This window comes from Macaca thibetana, chromosome 11 (assembly GCF_024542745.1).
Source record: "Macaca thibetana thibetana isolate TM-01 chromosome 11, ASM2454274v1, whole genome shotgun sequence".
Lineage (NCBI taxonomy): Eukaryota > Metazoa > Chordata > Mammalia > Primates > Cercopithecidae > Macaca > Macaca thibetana.
In genome coordinates, this window is record NC_065588.1 from 107,377,458 (window position 1) to 107,393,114 (window position 15,657).

General features: G+C 47.1%; 2 protein-coding genes across 3 annotated transcripts in view; both read left to right on the plus strand.

The window, feature by feature from the left end:
- The window catches only part of LOC126931527 (peptidyl-prolyl cis-trans isomerase NIMA-interacting 4-like), a 773,797-nt gene that overhangs the window by 714,170 nt on the left and 43,970 nt on the right, over positions 1-15,657 (plus strand). The gene's annotated exons all lie outside the window — the stretch shown is intronic.
- The window catches only part of CUX2 (cut like homeobox 2), a 280,830-nt gene that overhangs the window by 136,317 nt on the left and 128,856 nt on the right, over positions 1-15,657 (plus strand). For both annotated transcript variants that reach the window (XM_050749630.1, XM_050749629.1), the window contains exons 2-3: positions 5,142-5,252; positions 8,841-8,888. In XM_050749630.1, the coding sequence (XP_050605587.1) occupies positions 8,853-8,888 (36 nt within the window). In that variant the 5' untranslated portion in view covers positions 5,142-5,252; positions 8,841-8,852. The remainder of the gene's footprint in view (positions 1-5,141; positions 5,253-8,840; positions 8,889-15,657) is intronic.

The window sequence follows — 15,657 nt, forward strand, 5'->3', positions numbered from 1 at the left end:
GAATGCTCTACATCTTGAACTGGGTAGTGGTTACTCAGGTGTAAACCATTCACTAAGCTTTCGCTTGAGCTCAGGAGTTCGAGACCAACCTGGGCAACATGGCGAGACCCCCATCTCTACAAAAAAAATAAAAACTAGCCAGGCATGGTAGCACATGCCTGTAGTCCCAGCTACCCAGGATGCTGTGGGAGGGTCACCTGAGCCTGGGAGGTCAAGGCTGCAGTGAGCTGTGATCATGCCACTGCAGTCCAGCCTGGGAGACAAAGCAAGACCCTATCTTAAAAAAAAAAAAAAAAAAAAAAAAAAATTTAATTCACTGAGCTTAACATTGAACTATGGAACTTAAAGTGATCCATATCTCAAAAAGAGAACCATAGGAGTCCCTTTGAAGAAAAATATTAAATAATCATATTTTAGATGCTATATCAATATGGCAAAATTCACATAGAGGGACATGAGTGGTCAAAGCTTGGACAGCAGTGACCTGAGCAACCTTGAGGATTCCTTCTAGCTCATATGTTCTGAGTGCCTTGGAGGACTAAGTCCCAAGACTGTTCAGCACACCAGTGGCAAACCCTCTCAGAGACAGGGGCTCTCGCTGGGCAGTGGGCACTTCCAGGGGGTGCTGCAGATCCCATCAGAAGAGCCCCTTCCTCCAAGCCCCCGGCTGCTTCTGCAGCGCCCGGTATGGGGTGCAGCTCAGCCCCGGCCTCCTTTCTCTCTGCATATTGGCCCGAGCCTCAGCTGCATCTATCATCTGCTTCAGGCTCATTAAAATTATTTCTTTTTAGTTGCAAATGGGCTGTTTATGATGATCATTATTTGAATGGTCTGCGCCGGGCTCCGGGCTGTCTGTCTGCTGCTGATGGCCGGTTAATCAGATGAGTCTCCTCCCTGCCTGGGCCTGGCCCAAAGTCTGGGGCTGTGTTAATCATGGCTCCCCCAGGGCTGGGGGGGTTGGTGGGGCCAGCAGGGGCTGGGTAGGAGATCCTGACTTCTGTTGGATTACCAAAGCTGTGTGTGTGGTGATTCAGACATGCTTTCTAAAACGCAGCTTTAGACCAGTGCTGGTTTATGTTTGTGATAGAATTTTTTTCCATTCCTTCAAAATAGATATAATGCCATGAGCTTTTTAATTTTAGCTGCGTGTATTATGAAAGACCCGTGCCGATGCTGTCATTGGCCCTCTTGCTTTGCTGATATTCAAATATCCTTTCTTTTAGGGTGGGAGGGAGTGGTTTTTAATGTCTTTGCTTGATACAGTAACATTTGGCAATACTCTACCAGTCTTCCTTTCTTTTTAAAGCAGAATTTTTACTGAGCTGTGAAATCCAGAATTCTTGAAATCATTGATCTGGTGAGGTGTTTTCTTAGCTCTCAGTTTATCTAAGCATAAGATTAATATCAGCCAAGGCCAGGCATGGTGGCTCACACCTGTAATCCCAACACTTTGGGAGGCCACAGCAGGTGGATTGCTTGAGCCCAGTTTGAGACCAGCCTGGCAACATGGTGAAACCCTGTCTCTACCCCAAAAAAATGCAAAAATTAGCTGGGCATGGTGGCACATGCCTATAGTCACAGCTACTAGGGAGGCTGAGGTGGAAAGGTCATTTGAGCCTGGGAGGTCAAGGCTGCAATGAGCTGTGATTGCACTACTGCACTCCAGTCTAGGTGACAAGAGTGAGACCCTGTCTCAAAAAAAAAAAAGACAACATTTATTGAACACTTGAAGCTTTACACATCCATATCATTTAAAACAAGTGCCCTGAACACCCCCCAGCTGATGGAGAAGCGGAGCAGAAGCCCACTGAAGAGAAGGGCATTAAAAATTTGCCTTTATAATCCACCAAGGAGATAATCCACACCTCGGTTATTAGAATTGACTGTAATATATTTCCAAGCCCCTGCTTGAATCACCATACAGACACATTAATGTGTTTGTTCCATGAGATGATGTATGTTAGGAACTTAGGCATAGTGCCTGGTACATGTAAGCTTTCCATAAATGGTAGTTATGACTATTTACTATTATTATTATTGGTGTTAGTGTGTTTACCAGTGAACTGTGGCAAGAATTCAGGGTTGAAGGACAAGCATAGATTTAGGCAAAATTGAGAAGAACGTGGATGTCAGTGACTTCGTCTGCTCGAGGAAAGATACCAAGGGCTGGGCTTGTGGTGGGGTCAGAGTGAGGGTCCTGGTAATGTCCCCCTGCCTTCCCTGGCTTGGTTCTTTCTGCAGTGTGGACACAGCAGACATCCTGTCTGTCAGATTTGCACCCACCAGCAGCCTGAGAGGTGCAGGTGGAGGGAGTCAGGCATAATTGTCTGTGATAACACATCAGGTGGTTAGACTTATCCTGCTCTGCGATTTCCTTTCAGAACCTGGGCTGGATGTTTTTAATGAGGAGTCAAAGTCCACCCCCACCAGGTACATTGGTTGCTGTGTTATGGGAAGGTACCAGTGTCCCTGCAATAAGAACATAGTGTCAGACACGGCCAGGTGCGGTGGCTCATGCCGGTAATCCCAGCACTTTGGGAAGCCGAGGTGCGTGGATCACGAGGTCAGGAGATCGAGACCATCCTAGCTAACATGGTGAAACCCCATCTCTACTAAAAATACAAAAAATTAGCTGGGCATGGTGGCAGGTGCTTGTAGTCCCAGCTACTCGGGAGGCTGAGGCAGGAGAATGGCGTGAACCTGGGAGGTGGAGCTTGCAGTGAGCCTAAATCTCGCCACTGCACTCCAGCCTGGGCAACAGAGTGAGACTCCGTCTCGGAAAAAAAAAAAAAAGAACATAGTGTCAGACACACAATAATCCAAGATGGAGAGCTGTAAACCCATGTTCCAGTTCCGTTTGTCCTGCAGCAATGTAAAAATCACATCTTTGTCTTCAAGAGAGAAGAGAAAAACTAAAAAGAGCTGAGAGTACACTGCTGCAACTCAAATTGACCATGGCACTCTAGTTTTTTTCTGTCCTGCCAAGTGAGATTCTGTCTACATGGCCGTGCCAACCAGTTGGGTTTTGTCTACCTTTGTATATTGCTACAAACACTGATCTCTCCTGTCACTGGATATTTTGGTTGTGATCAGTTGTAGTTTCTTTATTAGAAACTGTGATTAGTTTTAAGTGATGATAAACCAGAATTCCCCCTTTTTGCTCATAACACCTTGTTCCTCACCTGGCTTAATCCTGGTATAAACCGGGCTTTTAAACTGGAAGCCCCCATGTACCTTCAAGTGGGAGTACCCTGTGCTTTGGCAAGAATTGCTTTCAGCACCTTGGAGAGCACCTGTTTCCGCTCCTCCCGCCCCCAACATAGAGACAGGGTCTCTGTGTCACCCGGGCTGGAGTGCAGTGGCACCATCGCAGCTCACTACATCCTTGACCTCCTGAGCTCAAGCAGTCCTCCCATCTCAGCTTCCCAAGTAGCTGGGACTGTAGGTGCAGTGCCACCACGACAAGCTTGTTGTTCTATTTTTTTGTAGAGAGGAGGCCACTATGTTGCCCAGGCTGGTCTCGAACTCTTGGCCTCCCAAAGTGCTGAGATGACAGGCATGAGCCACCGCACCTGGCCCTCACCTCTATTTCAAAGCTACTTTGGTGCCTCCACCTTCTCCCTTCTAGTCTCATAATTTTCTAAAGAAGTTAGACATTTCTCCAGAAATAGAAGTTCCTTGTTGGATTTCTACAAAGAAATCCATAGGCCAGGGACACTCTTCCCAGCTTGGGGTGCCAGGTTTATGGTGCTCTGGTGAGCTGCTATTGAGCAGATTTAGTGACTCTGAGACATGATATAAGACAATTACCATGCATTTCGTCTCTTAGAGGGAAAAGGATTTGCAGTGGGTTAATAGTACTTTTATTTCATTATCTAATGGCAAAAGTGTTTCATTGTGTGTGCAAGATGAATGTGTATTAGTGATGACAAATGGGGTCTTTCAACACGGTGCTGGGCCTCATCATACATATGTTAGATTAAAGAGTTCACCCTAGAAATACACTCCCGCATCTGCGTGTGTGTTTTTAATAAATCTGATTGCAGAAATTTATTGCATCACCGGATTTAGGAAATTATGGGGCTTGATTGCTGCAAATATAATCGGGTGATATATACAGAAATGCTCCTCGAGTTATGGTCCAGAAAAAAAGCCCATCTCGGGATGGTGCAAGGAAGCAGCCGACCACATAAACAGAGCATTTCTTGAATTATGCAAATGAAATCCATGACAACTCATGGTGAATTGTACTCCCCTTGTGAAACTGCCACCATTAAAGTGAAGAAAGCTTCAAGAGGGGTGATCAAATATACATGCACGACCAGCAGATATTGTCTGTGATGTGTGTGAACCGGAGCATCCCCCCTTCCATCCCTCTCTCTCTTTCCCTCTCTGGTACATCCTATAAAAACCTGGTCTGATACCTTCCTTGCATATAAGCCAACAAAGCACCTTCCAATCCATTTCTTCTGAATCCAGGAGTCTTCAATGAAATATTTCTTAGACTTGAAGTGAACCTTAAATGATTTACTGCGAGATACACAAAAGGTCAGCTTACTTCTTATTGGCACCTTCATTTTTCCAAAATCTACTGAAATTAAAAAGCCATCTATATCTTAAAAGGCGTATTTATGAACCTTTAAGTGTAAGTAAGTCATAGTTGGAGCCGTTCCCACCTCTGATATATGAAAGCTGTCGACAGCACTTTCTTCCACTATAATATGCCCATACAATATGCCGCACTTTACTATTTTGACATGGTTTGGAGATGTTTTCTACAGTTACTGACAAGCTTATGCCATCACTCCTTTGGAAATTTAAGAGGTGGGGCAGGGGGTGGGGGAAGAGATGAAAAAAGAAAAAAAACCAACTCCACCCAACTTTATAGAGGATTATTGATCTGGCCTGACTTCCAATGAGCAAAAAAAGCTGTCCTGGATTTTTTTTCAGTTGCATCCCAGTTTTGTAAATTATTTATTTGTGCCAGGAGTCAATATCCTGTCTTTTCTCAGCTTTGTAAGTTAAGAAAACTTGTTCAGAATGCTGTTTTGTACAATGGTTAAAAAGGAATAAAGAAAAAAAATCTTTTTCTTTTCTCTCTCTCCTTTTTTTTTTTTTTTTTTTTTTTTTTATTGTTCCAGAAGGAGCTTAATTCCGTCGCTTCTGAGCTGTCTGCACGGCAGGAGGAGAGTGAACATTCTCATAAACATTTAATTGAACTCCGCCGGGAATTTAAGAAAAATGTACCTGAGGTATGGTATATTTGCTGTTATAGAATTAACTCAGTAGGAATGCAGATTTCTCTCCATTCAAACTATATTTTGAAAACTGTAGATGTAAGTGACTAACAAGAAAAGAAGCTAATTAGCCACAAAGAAAAATGACAGCCCCCAACCTTTCGGGGTTTCTTGGCCTAGCAGTGCTTAGCAGTGCCGACTGAAGCGGGGGCGGGGCGTTTCTCCATCAACGTCATTGTTTTTCGAGGGTGCTGTGAAACGTCCATTTTCCCCCCACATTCATATCCAAGTCAAATGCCTGGCCTTGCTGGCAAAGACATGTGCCTTAGAGTTCTTGATTTTATTTTGCTTTCCCGTTGGCGTCTGGAAGAAGGCAGCCGTCGACTCTCTAACACCCTCTCGGGGCCTGCTGGCGCTCATCATCTCTGAAACTCGGCCTCTCACCCCCTGTACGTGCACCTTATTCTTCCCCTTCACCGCCTCCCTTGCAGTCCCAGCAACCAGCTATGCCTTTTCTAGCAGCCATTGCAGGGAGCTTGGTAGGGGACAGAGAATGACTAGCCCCCAGCAATGTAAGAGTCCCCCAAGGAACGGACTAGAACAGACAAGTTTCTATTCTTTACCAGCCCTGGATGTGTGAATTCTTTTCCCTCCTCTCACAGGCCCCCCTATTGCTTCTCAAATTACAAAACAAATGATGAGAATAAATACAAATAGGGAAAATAAAGCCCTCTGACTCTATATGAAAAGGATGTGGCACATCAGGGCTGTGACAGGGAACAGACATCAGGGATCTCTGCGGCCGGATCTCCCCAAAGCCAACTGTGTTTCCTTCTGGTCAGCGGAAGGTTAACATCTGTCCTTACCTGCTCAGGTGTGCTGCAGGAAGGTGGGGCAGAGTTTGGCGTTCAGATGGGAGACTTGGATTCCACCAGTTACACTCTGCCAGTCTGATACCGGGATTGGTGGGGGATCCTGTTGCCATCTCGCTGTTCAGGGAGGGGAACATGGGAAGACAGGGAAGAGGCAAACCCAGCTAGGGATCAGGCCATATGAGCACAGAGGGGAGAAGCCTCAGGTCCACCTCAGCCTCTTAGCTGCAAAATCCTTCTCACACAAGTCATAAATGTCTTTGGTTCTTCAAGGCAAGAGAAGGGACTAGGATCTAGCTAGAATTTGTCCATGGAGCAAGTCTGGAAGGGAGAGAGTGTCTATGTGGAGAAGGGGCATGAATCTCAGGTCTAAAAGCCTCTCCCATGTTGTGGCTTCAGAAAAGTCAAGCCAGGCCTTTGGTTTGACTCCAAGAGCCAAGAAGGCACCAGTGATGCTGAGAACCCTTCCTTCGCCTTTTAGAACAGAGCTCAGCTTGGTCTAGAAACTAGTTTTTCTCCCCAGAATGAGGTTACCTTTGACTCTCTTTTGACTCCAGGAAGCAGAGCTGAATCCGCCCCACATCTTCACAGCTGCACATGCCCTCTCTCTAGTCAGCTTAGACCCTCTGTCTCATCCTCCTTCTCCTAGCCCAACTGACTTTCTTCTGAGGCCATGTGGGAGCCCCCAGGTGATGAGGGAAATCCAGGCCATGTTTTAAGCCTCTGAGTTCAGCTTATATAATTTTAATACTGCATAATTATGCAATTATGTAATTAGGAGGAATAAGTTTCCATTCCTATTATAGTTGTGCCTCTGAAAATTCTCCTTTTTGGAGCCAGTCTCTCCTGATGGAGAAAGTCACGCCGAGGCTTTATTTAAGAGCTCCTCTGGCTGGTGCCCAGCTCACCTCCTGCTCGCGCCTGTGCTGGGCGTCCCCCAGCCGTGAAGCAGACGAGGCGGCGTGCTTCTAGAAATGGGCGGTATTAGCACGAAGTCCCACCAAGCCTGTCCCTCGCAGAGTGCTCAGATACTTGAGTGTGGGCCTGTGAAAAGGTCCTGTTTGGGGAGTCCAGTGACCTGGGTTCAAATTCTAGCTGCACCATTCACTTGCTGTGTGACCTTGAGCAGGCCAGCCCCTCTTGGGGCCTCAGTTTCCCCTTCTGTAAACTCAAGAACTGGAGAGCTGGGTTTTCTGAGAGGTCCCATCCAGAACTAATGTTTCCTGAACATGGACCAGAGGTCTCCCGCCATCACATTTTTATTTAGTCTGTAAAGTCTTTTGAACTTTATGGTGAGTTGCCAATATTTAGCATCTCAGATGATTTCACCTAAAAATTGGATTTCCGGTGTCTTTTGAGAATATTTGGTAGCTTGTGCAACCCAGAGGTTCCGTGCTCATGCTACCGTCATCAGCTAGAGCAGAGCACGTCACTCCATTGGTGGGGCTTGCATTGTCCCAGCCTCCCTTGTAGTTGCTTCCTGCCTGGCCTGGTGGGCATTTGAGTTCACCACCTGTGACCCAGATTCTCAGAAGTTTCCTTCTCCATGGCTCAGCCTTGCACCCATGGCCCCTTATGGGCAAGTCTACTAGGCCTGTGTCTCCTCTGAAGGTCCCCGACATACATCAGTCTATCAATCAGTGGCTCAGGAAAGCCCCAGGGATCCAGAATCAGGGGTGGAAGCAACACATTATTATTTGCATAATGAAGGGGTTTATTCTTTACCTGCCCATAAGTCTTCTTCAGCCCATCTCTTCCTTTCCTGTGCTGTCTGGGGCACCCCCTCCCCACACTGTCTAGTCCCTCAGTGCCTCCCATGGGGATTACTGGTAGCTGTGGCTGATTGTGATGGGGGAGTCACACCAGCAGATCTCACAGGAAACTGGAGGATTAGGTTTGGAGTCTCAGGACACGTGGTTCTTAAGGCTTCCCTCTTACGTGCCAGGGAGAAGAATACGTAGGAGTTTGCCAGGCTAGCCCAAGTTGCTGGGATCCTCAGGTCATTCATGAAAGCCGGGAAATTAGGGTCTGGAAATAGGAGGCTCAAGGTGGCTGGGACAAACTTCTCCTCTGAAGACAGCCCACTTCCATAGTGTTCCTCAAACATCTGCACAGCTCAAATGGGGTAGAGACCCAGCCTAGACTGCAGAAACTGCACATTCCGGTGAGGAAGGAGAGCCAAGTACACAAGTGGCATTGCTAAAATGCAAAAGGCAGTCTTCACTGGAGAGGTGGCTACAGGGTAGGGTCACGGAAACCTGAAAGAGGCTGCCCCGGGCAACACCTTGAAGGGCAGAAGGTTTTTAAGGAAGGACTTCCATGTAGTGCTAAGCATGGAGAATTCAGGTTACCTCTCCAGCCCCCACCCCACCCCAAAGTGTGACCTGGGATGGACTACCTGTCTCACAAGACATTTTGCATAAAAGACCATTCTGTGATCAAACCCATTTGAGAAATGCCACTTCCTTTGTCTTCTGGAAATTCCCTGCATGCATTATGAAAGACTCCAGAAAGTCCTGCAGGAAATAAACCCCTTGGACTTGACATTTCCCAGTCTGGTGTGGCTTGCTACCCCTATTTGTGTGTGTCCCTTGTGAAATCCAATGGAGTTCAGGCCCCACGGGACATGCTTGGGAAATGCTGAGCCAGGGACAGCAGCGAGCTACAAGCAGGGGCCATGGGGGCGTCCCACCTGGCACTGTAGTGAACTCTTTGCTGATCTCTTTTTCAGGAAATCAGAGAGATGGTGGCTCCTGTATTAAAAAGCTTCCAAGCCGAGGTAAGACCCAGGGCCCACAACATGTCAGAAAAGTGCCCCCCATGCCTCCCCTTCCTGTCCCACCTAGAGTTGCCCAAGGGGGCCAGCAGCCTCCAGAAGCTTTGGAGAAGCTTCCCTGTCCCCATTGCAAACTCTGTGCCCTTCCCTCTGGTGTCCCATCCCAATGGTGTAGTGATAAGAATTGGTTCTCTGTCCAGTTTGACAGAATTCAAGTCTGATTCCAAGAAATCTCCCTCTCCCTAGACTTTGCCCAACCTTACACTGGCTCTGCTACATGTAAGATCTGTGACCTTGGGGCATACACAGTGGCTCACACCTGTAATCCCATGCTTTGGGAGGCTGAAGTGGGAGGATCACTTGAGGCCAGAAGTTCAAGACCAGCCTAGGCAGCATAACAAGAACCCTATCTCTACAAAAAAATTAAAAATTAGCTAGTCATGGTGGCACGTGCCTGTAGTCCCAGCTACTCTGGAGGCTGAGGTGGGAGGACTGCTTAAACTCGTCACATTGAGGCTGCAGTGAGCCATGATCCTACCACTGCACACCAACGTGGGTGACAGAGTGAGACCCCATCTCTAAAACAATAAAAAATAAAATTTAAGAAAAATCTATGACCTTGAACAAACCTACCTCACCTTCCAGGCTTGGTTTCCTATCTTTAAAATCAGATATTGGTACGAGATGACCTTTGCCCTCTCTTGGCATTCTGCTCTCCTTTGATTCTCTGAGGCAGCCTTGCAGATAAGTCCACACCGTTACCAGCCCAACCGGAAATTCTTTGCACCAGCCCACTGTTTGAGTATAAAAGTGACATTGTCCGCATTCTTTCCTGCCAACCCGCTGAGCCCTAGTTCCTTTGCTGTCCTCAGTAAATAATTTATCTTGCTTTATGGAAGCCCTGTGATCAGGGTGAACTGCCCCCATTTCTCCTCTTTGCTTGCCTTCGTAACCAAGAGTCTGATAATGTCCATTTGGCTGGCTGGCACAGGAGGCAGGCCAAGAAAAGACTGGAATCATGCGGGTCCAGGGATTTCTAAAGTGTTCCATCTTGAGGGGGCTCTTCTCAGGCTTTCCTGGACTCAGGCAGGACCCCAGAAGGATTGGCCACACTCGGAGCTCACCAGAGGGGATGCATTTTAAGTCTGTCATCCACCAAGCGCCACATTACTTTAAATATGTCTCTTTGGAACCACATAAGCACATAAGGCAATATTAAAGTAAACAATAACTGGATTTACACAAATGTCGCTGATTTCCATATTTTTCATCCTTTCATTTTATTATCGAGTTGACTGATGTGCTTATTTATTTAGAGGGCCATCCGGTATTGATTCATTTGGTTGCGAGGTGCCTGGGCTGGGAAGAAAACAACCAGAAAGACCAATAATGTTAGGAATGGGGGTTTTCATGACTTTGTGTTACAAAAAAAAAATAGAGGTTCCCATCTACCAACTCCTAGTCCCAGGAGAGCCGCTTAGCACACAAGCTACCTATAGCAACTGATCCCTCTGCCCAATCTAAAGACAGGCATTGAGCTGTTTGTAGAGAGCATCACTTTCTCAACTGTTTCCTTGCTTGAGTTGGTGTGAACAGAGCTTCCGTTGGCCTCTTAGAACCTCAGTTTTCCCTATCTGTTAAATGGGAGTATAAAGACACTGGCAAGTCTTTTCATGTTGTTTTAAGGATTAACTGAGATCTAATGCAGGGAAAGGGTTTAATATAATGTCTGACACACGAAGAGCTGTTAGCAGGTGAAGAGCACAGATGCTGGAGTCAGCCTGGGTTGGCATCCCACCTCTCCCACTTACTAGCTGTGTGATTTGAGGTGAGCTACTTAACCTTTCTGTGCCTCCATTTCCTCATCTGTAAAATGAGATACTAATTATACACATTTCAGGCCAGGCAGTGGCTCACCCCTGTAATCCCAGCACTTTGGGAGGCCGAGGAGGGTAGATCACTTCAGATCAGGAGTTTGAGACCAGCCTGGCCAACATAGTGGAACCCCAACTCTACTAAAAATACAAAAATTAGCCAGGTGTGGTGGTGGGCACCTGTAATTCCAATTACCCGGGAGTCTGAGACAGGAGAATCGCTTGAACCCAGAAGGCGGAGGTTGCAGTGAGCCGAGATCGCACCACTGCATTCCAGCCTGGGCAACAGAGCAAGACTCTGTCTCAAAAGAAAAAATGTGTATATATACATATTTCACAGGGTGAGATTGAGGAAGAACAAAGTTAGCACGGATGAAGTGCTTAAAATACTGCCTTGCATATGAGAAGTCTTGGATATTTTATTATTCCTATAAGCAGTGACCTCCAATACAGGTTTACTGGGTCTCTAGTGTGCCTGAGCAGCCATCTGCCACTTTCCTAACTAGGTGTTGAAGGCTTTTTATCTCAAAGAAGGGTTCCAGGGTTTGTTTGTTTTTTTCCTATAGGAGGTGGGTATGACTTATGTTAGCTTTTCAATAGGAGAAACGTTACGTTTGGGTGATGTTTGGGACAAGACCTGACTGCAGCATGGTAGAAAATACATGCAGATCTGACTCAGGCCTGGTCAAAACCTCAGCTCTGCTCCTAAACCAGCTGTGTGGCCTTGGGGAAGTTCCTTAACCTCTCTGGACTTCAGCTTTCCTCCTCAGCCAAATGAGGCTAACAATAAGGATTTAGAAGCCAGGTGCGGTCACTCATGCCTGTAATCCCAGCACTTTGGGAGGCTAAGGTGGGAGGATCACCTGGGGCCAGGAGTTTGAGACCAGCGTGGGCAACATAATGAGACCCCATCTCTACAAAAAAAATTTTAAATTAGCTGGGCATGGTGGCTCGTGCCTGTAGTCCCAGCTACTCAGGAGGCTGAGGTGGGAGGATCACTTGAGGCCAGGAGTTCAAGGCTGTAGTGAGCTATGATTATACCACTTCTTTCTAGTATGGGCAACAGAGCGAGACCTGGTCTCTTAAAAAAGGAAAAAGGATTCAAAAACTTTAGCAGCATGGAGACAGTCCCTGGGTCTGGCACACGGTTGGTGCTCAATAAATACTGGGACAGAGAAAGTCTTAGGCCAAAAGGAAAGACAAAGCAGAATTCTCGTTTTCAAAACCCATGTGACACATTGAATAGATGCTGCTTTAATAGCTGGAGACCTTAAAGAACTTTGTTAATTTTCTTAAGAGGGCTTTCCATCGTCCCTTTAATGTACCAAGAAGACTACATTTGTCTGGAATTTTATTCCTGAAACCGCTGCTTTTCTCATGATCTATTGACTAAGCCATCGTGGCCTCTGTGTCCTCCTTGCGCCTCAGGGGAGAGACGCCGCCAAAGGAAGGTGTTAATAAAAAGCATCTTCTTCGTCCAGAAAAAGCTGCACATGCACAGGCCGTTTATAATCCAAATTTGATTTTCATTTTAATTTTTTTAATGAGGCCTCATCCTTTATGGCGCTCTCCTCTCGCAATCCACTGGGCTCTGGGCTGGCGCTGCGATTCCCAAGTGGGTATTAATCACCTCCTGGAAATATTCTCTGGGGCAAACACCGTCCCAAGTCACATAAACTAGCCCATAAAATGCCAGGGCTGAGTATCACACCCATCATTCCTTCTTCCCGATGCAGGCCTTTCCTTGAACTATACCATGTTCAGTTTCATGGTATATACCATGAAATATACCATGTTGAAAAAAGATACCATGTTATTCCTGAATTTTGCTTCACCAGCCCTGGCGTGTTCAGAATCTGGGCATACTTCTTATCTTTTTATGTTATTTATGTGTGGATCTATCTTTTCTTTCTTTCTGTGTATGTGTGTGTGTGTGTTTGTGTGCGCGCGTGCACCCGCTTGTGCCGGTGGGAGGGGGCGGAGAGGAAGTGAATTTGCCCTGCTGTGAATCAAGGAAGCTTCTCTGTCTGCCTTGATTGCTTAAAGGACAGTTTTGATTTCTCCTGTTCAGGGAAACAAAGACAGCCGGAGAAGGTGGCTTAATGGAGACAGCTTGAAATGGCCAAAGTTTGAATATCCTTGCGTACAGAGAAAAGAGCAAGACGAAAGCCTCGCTAATTATAAAAGTTGCTTTATGAAAGATAATTCAAAGCAATAATTTAGCAAACATAATCAAGTCGCACAGATGGGGTTGTTGATGGATGGATTGCAACATGCAATTAGCAGTTCTCGCAGTTACATATCATTAACCCTCCGAGCACAAAAATTATTTTCTCATTATTAGTTGAAAAGGTAAAATTAAGCTGACTAGACAGTAAAGGAACAAACTACAATTAATTACCTTCATTTATTACAGTCATTATTTTAAACTTATTTTTACTTGGAGGGAGACATGAAAACATCTAAATTAAAAGTTTTGTTATGCTAACTCAGAGGTGAAACTTTTCTGAAGCGCGTGTGCACCGGCCCAGCTTGAGATTTTCTTTTTCTCTGCCACCTTTTTCTGCCATCATAAAGGGAATGTGGCCTGTATGGTGGAAAACCTTTTGGGTTGGATTGGAACAGAGACATTCACTTGGGCCTGATTGAAACGCAGTAGTTGGGGCCGGGCGCGGTGGCTCAAGCCTGTAATCCCAGCACTTTGGGAGGCCGAAACAGGTGGATCACGAGGTCAGGAGATCGAGACCATCCTGGCTAATATGGTGAAACCCCGTCTCTACTAAAAAGTACAAACAACTAGCTGGGCGAGGTGGCGGGCGCCTTTAGTCCCAGCTACTCGGGAGGCTGAGGCAGGAGAATGGCGTGAACCCGGGAGGCGGAGCTTGCAGTGAGCTGAGATCCGGCCACTGCACTCCAGCCTGGGCCACAGAGCGAGACTTCGTCTCAAAAAAAAAAAAAAAAAAGAAACACAGTAGTTTGGGGACCAAGTGGGCCGACCTGGCCTCTGACGCCCAGGGGAGGTTAGACACCCAAGGTCTGAACCCCACCCTAACACTGACAAGCTTATGTGACCTTGGTGAGTGACTTTATGTCTCTGAGCCACTGTTTCCTCATCTATAAATAGGGTCAGCTTATACAATTGCATGAGATTCGTGACATTCTGTGTGTCAAGTGGCCAGTGAGTCACTTGTTGCCAACATGGTGGGCGTGCATGGTTGCGTGGGACTGAGAATGTTCTCCCTCTAACAACTCAGGGTCTGGGGAAATTCGTGTGGCATGATCATCTTCTAGGTGCTTAGAGAGAGGGTCAAAGATGCATTAGATCATCAGCTGAGTCCATGTAATCGTTTATTCACCACAACAAGCATTTATTGAGTAGCTGCTGCATACTAGGCAGGGTTCTAGATGCTAGCCCAGTGATGGTCACAACTCAGTGGTCACCTCCACCCCTCTTGGTATGAGGGAGAGCAAGCATTTTTGCAGTACCCAGAAGAAGGACTTCCCAAAGAAGACAAGGCTACCCTTCTGTTGGCACCATGCAGGTCCGCTCAACAGATCCTTGTGGAGAACCTTCTGTGTCCCGGGCTCTGTGTGAGGACTGTTGCAGATCCAAAGATGGTGAGACACCATCCCTGCCCTCAAGGATGTCCCTAGGATTCCACATGGAATCCTTTAAAGAAAGAAAAAGAAAAAATGTCTATAGGAACCAAGTCCCTGTGATTCTGAAATAATATCCAGGAGCCCAAGGGAGGCCGTCGGTTCCATCCCAGAGGTTCTACTTGTTTGCTGCACTTCACATTGACACCCTGCCCCCATGACAGCAATGGCAGTGTCTCCATCCCATGCACATCTGCCATGTGTCCCTGCATTCCCCGCCAAGAGATGGAGTCTGTGTCTCCATACTTTGAATCTGCTCCTGTGCCTACTTTGACCAGTAGAACATGGCGGAGGTGACACTGTGCCATGATCCATCCAGTGTAGCCTTTAGCCTTCCTGCTGGCTCTCCCCACCACACCTCTCCAAACCCATCCTTTATGTGAGAAGTGTGACTACCTGGAGACCACCCTGTGTGAGAAGCCCAGCCTGCATGGAGAGGGTCTGAGGGATAAGACAGTACATAGAGGAGAGGCCAGTCTGCTGAGGCACCAGACTGGAGTCAGGGGCCATGGTGGACGTCCAACCCAGTTGAGCCGTCGGATGACTGCAGCCCCAACTGCCATCTGACTGTGAGCACCTGGTTCATTCACACCTCAGGGTGTCAGTGCTTGCCATACCCTCTGCCTGAAATGCTCTTCCCTGCACCATCTCTTTGCTGGATGAGCTCCTTTCAAATATCAGGTCCTGGGGAGCAGGGAACCCTCCCTGACCACCCCAGCCCTCCATCAACCCTGGAGCCCCTCGCATTCACTGGTGCTTAGCATCATCTGTTTTTATGCATCTGCCTAAAGCTAGTGGCTCGAGACTACTGTAAGGACTTTGACTGCAACTCTGAATAAGGTGGGAGTCATGGGAGGCTTTAGAGCAGAGGAGTGTCCAGCTCTTACTCAGGTTTTAACAGGATCCCTCTGGCCACTAATCTGATAATATGGGGGCCCTGGTCTCTCAGAGATGACCGAGAGGAGAGATCATTCCTCCATCCTTCCGGCCCCAGGCCCAGATGCTTTCTAAGACACTGAGGTTTTTCTGCTTTTCCCACCAAGACAATCGTGGGTGGGGAAGGATAGTCCTAACCTAGGAGAAGACCTTTCTGGTGGGTCAGCACCTGTGCTCGCAGCCAGGCTTCCTGAGAGGGGAGGGGAGGGTTTCCTCACAGCTGAGATCACCCGAGATGTGCACGTCCCTCCCTACTCTGGCCCCAAGCCCCACCCAGCCCCATATGCTGCATCCTTCTTTGGTTT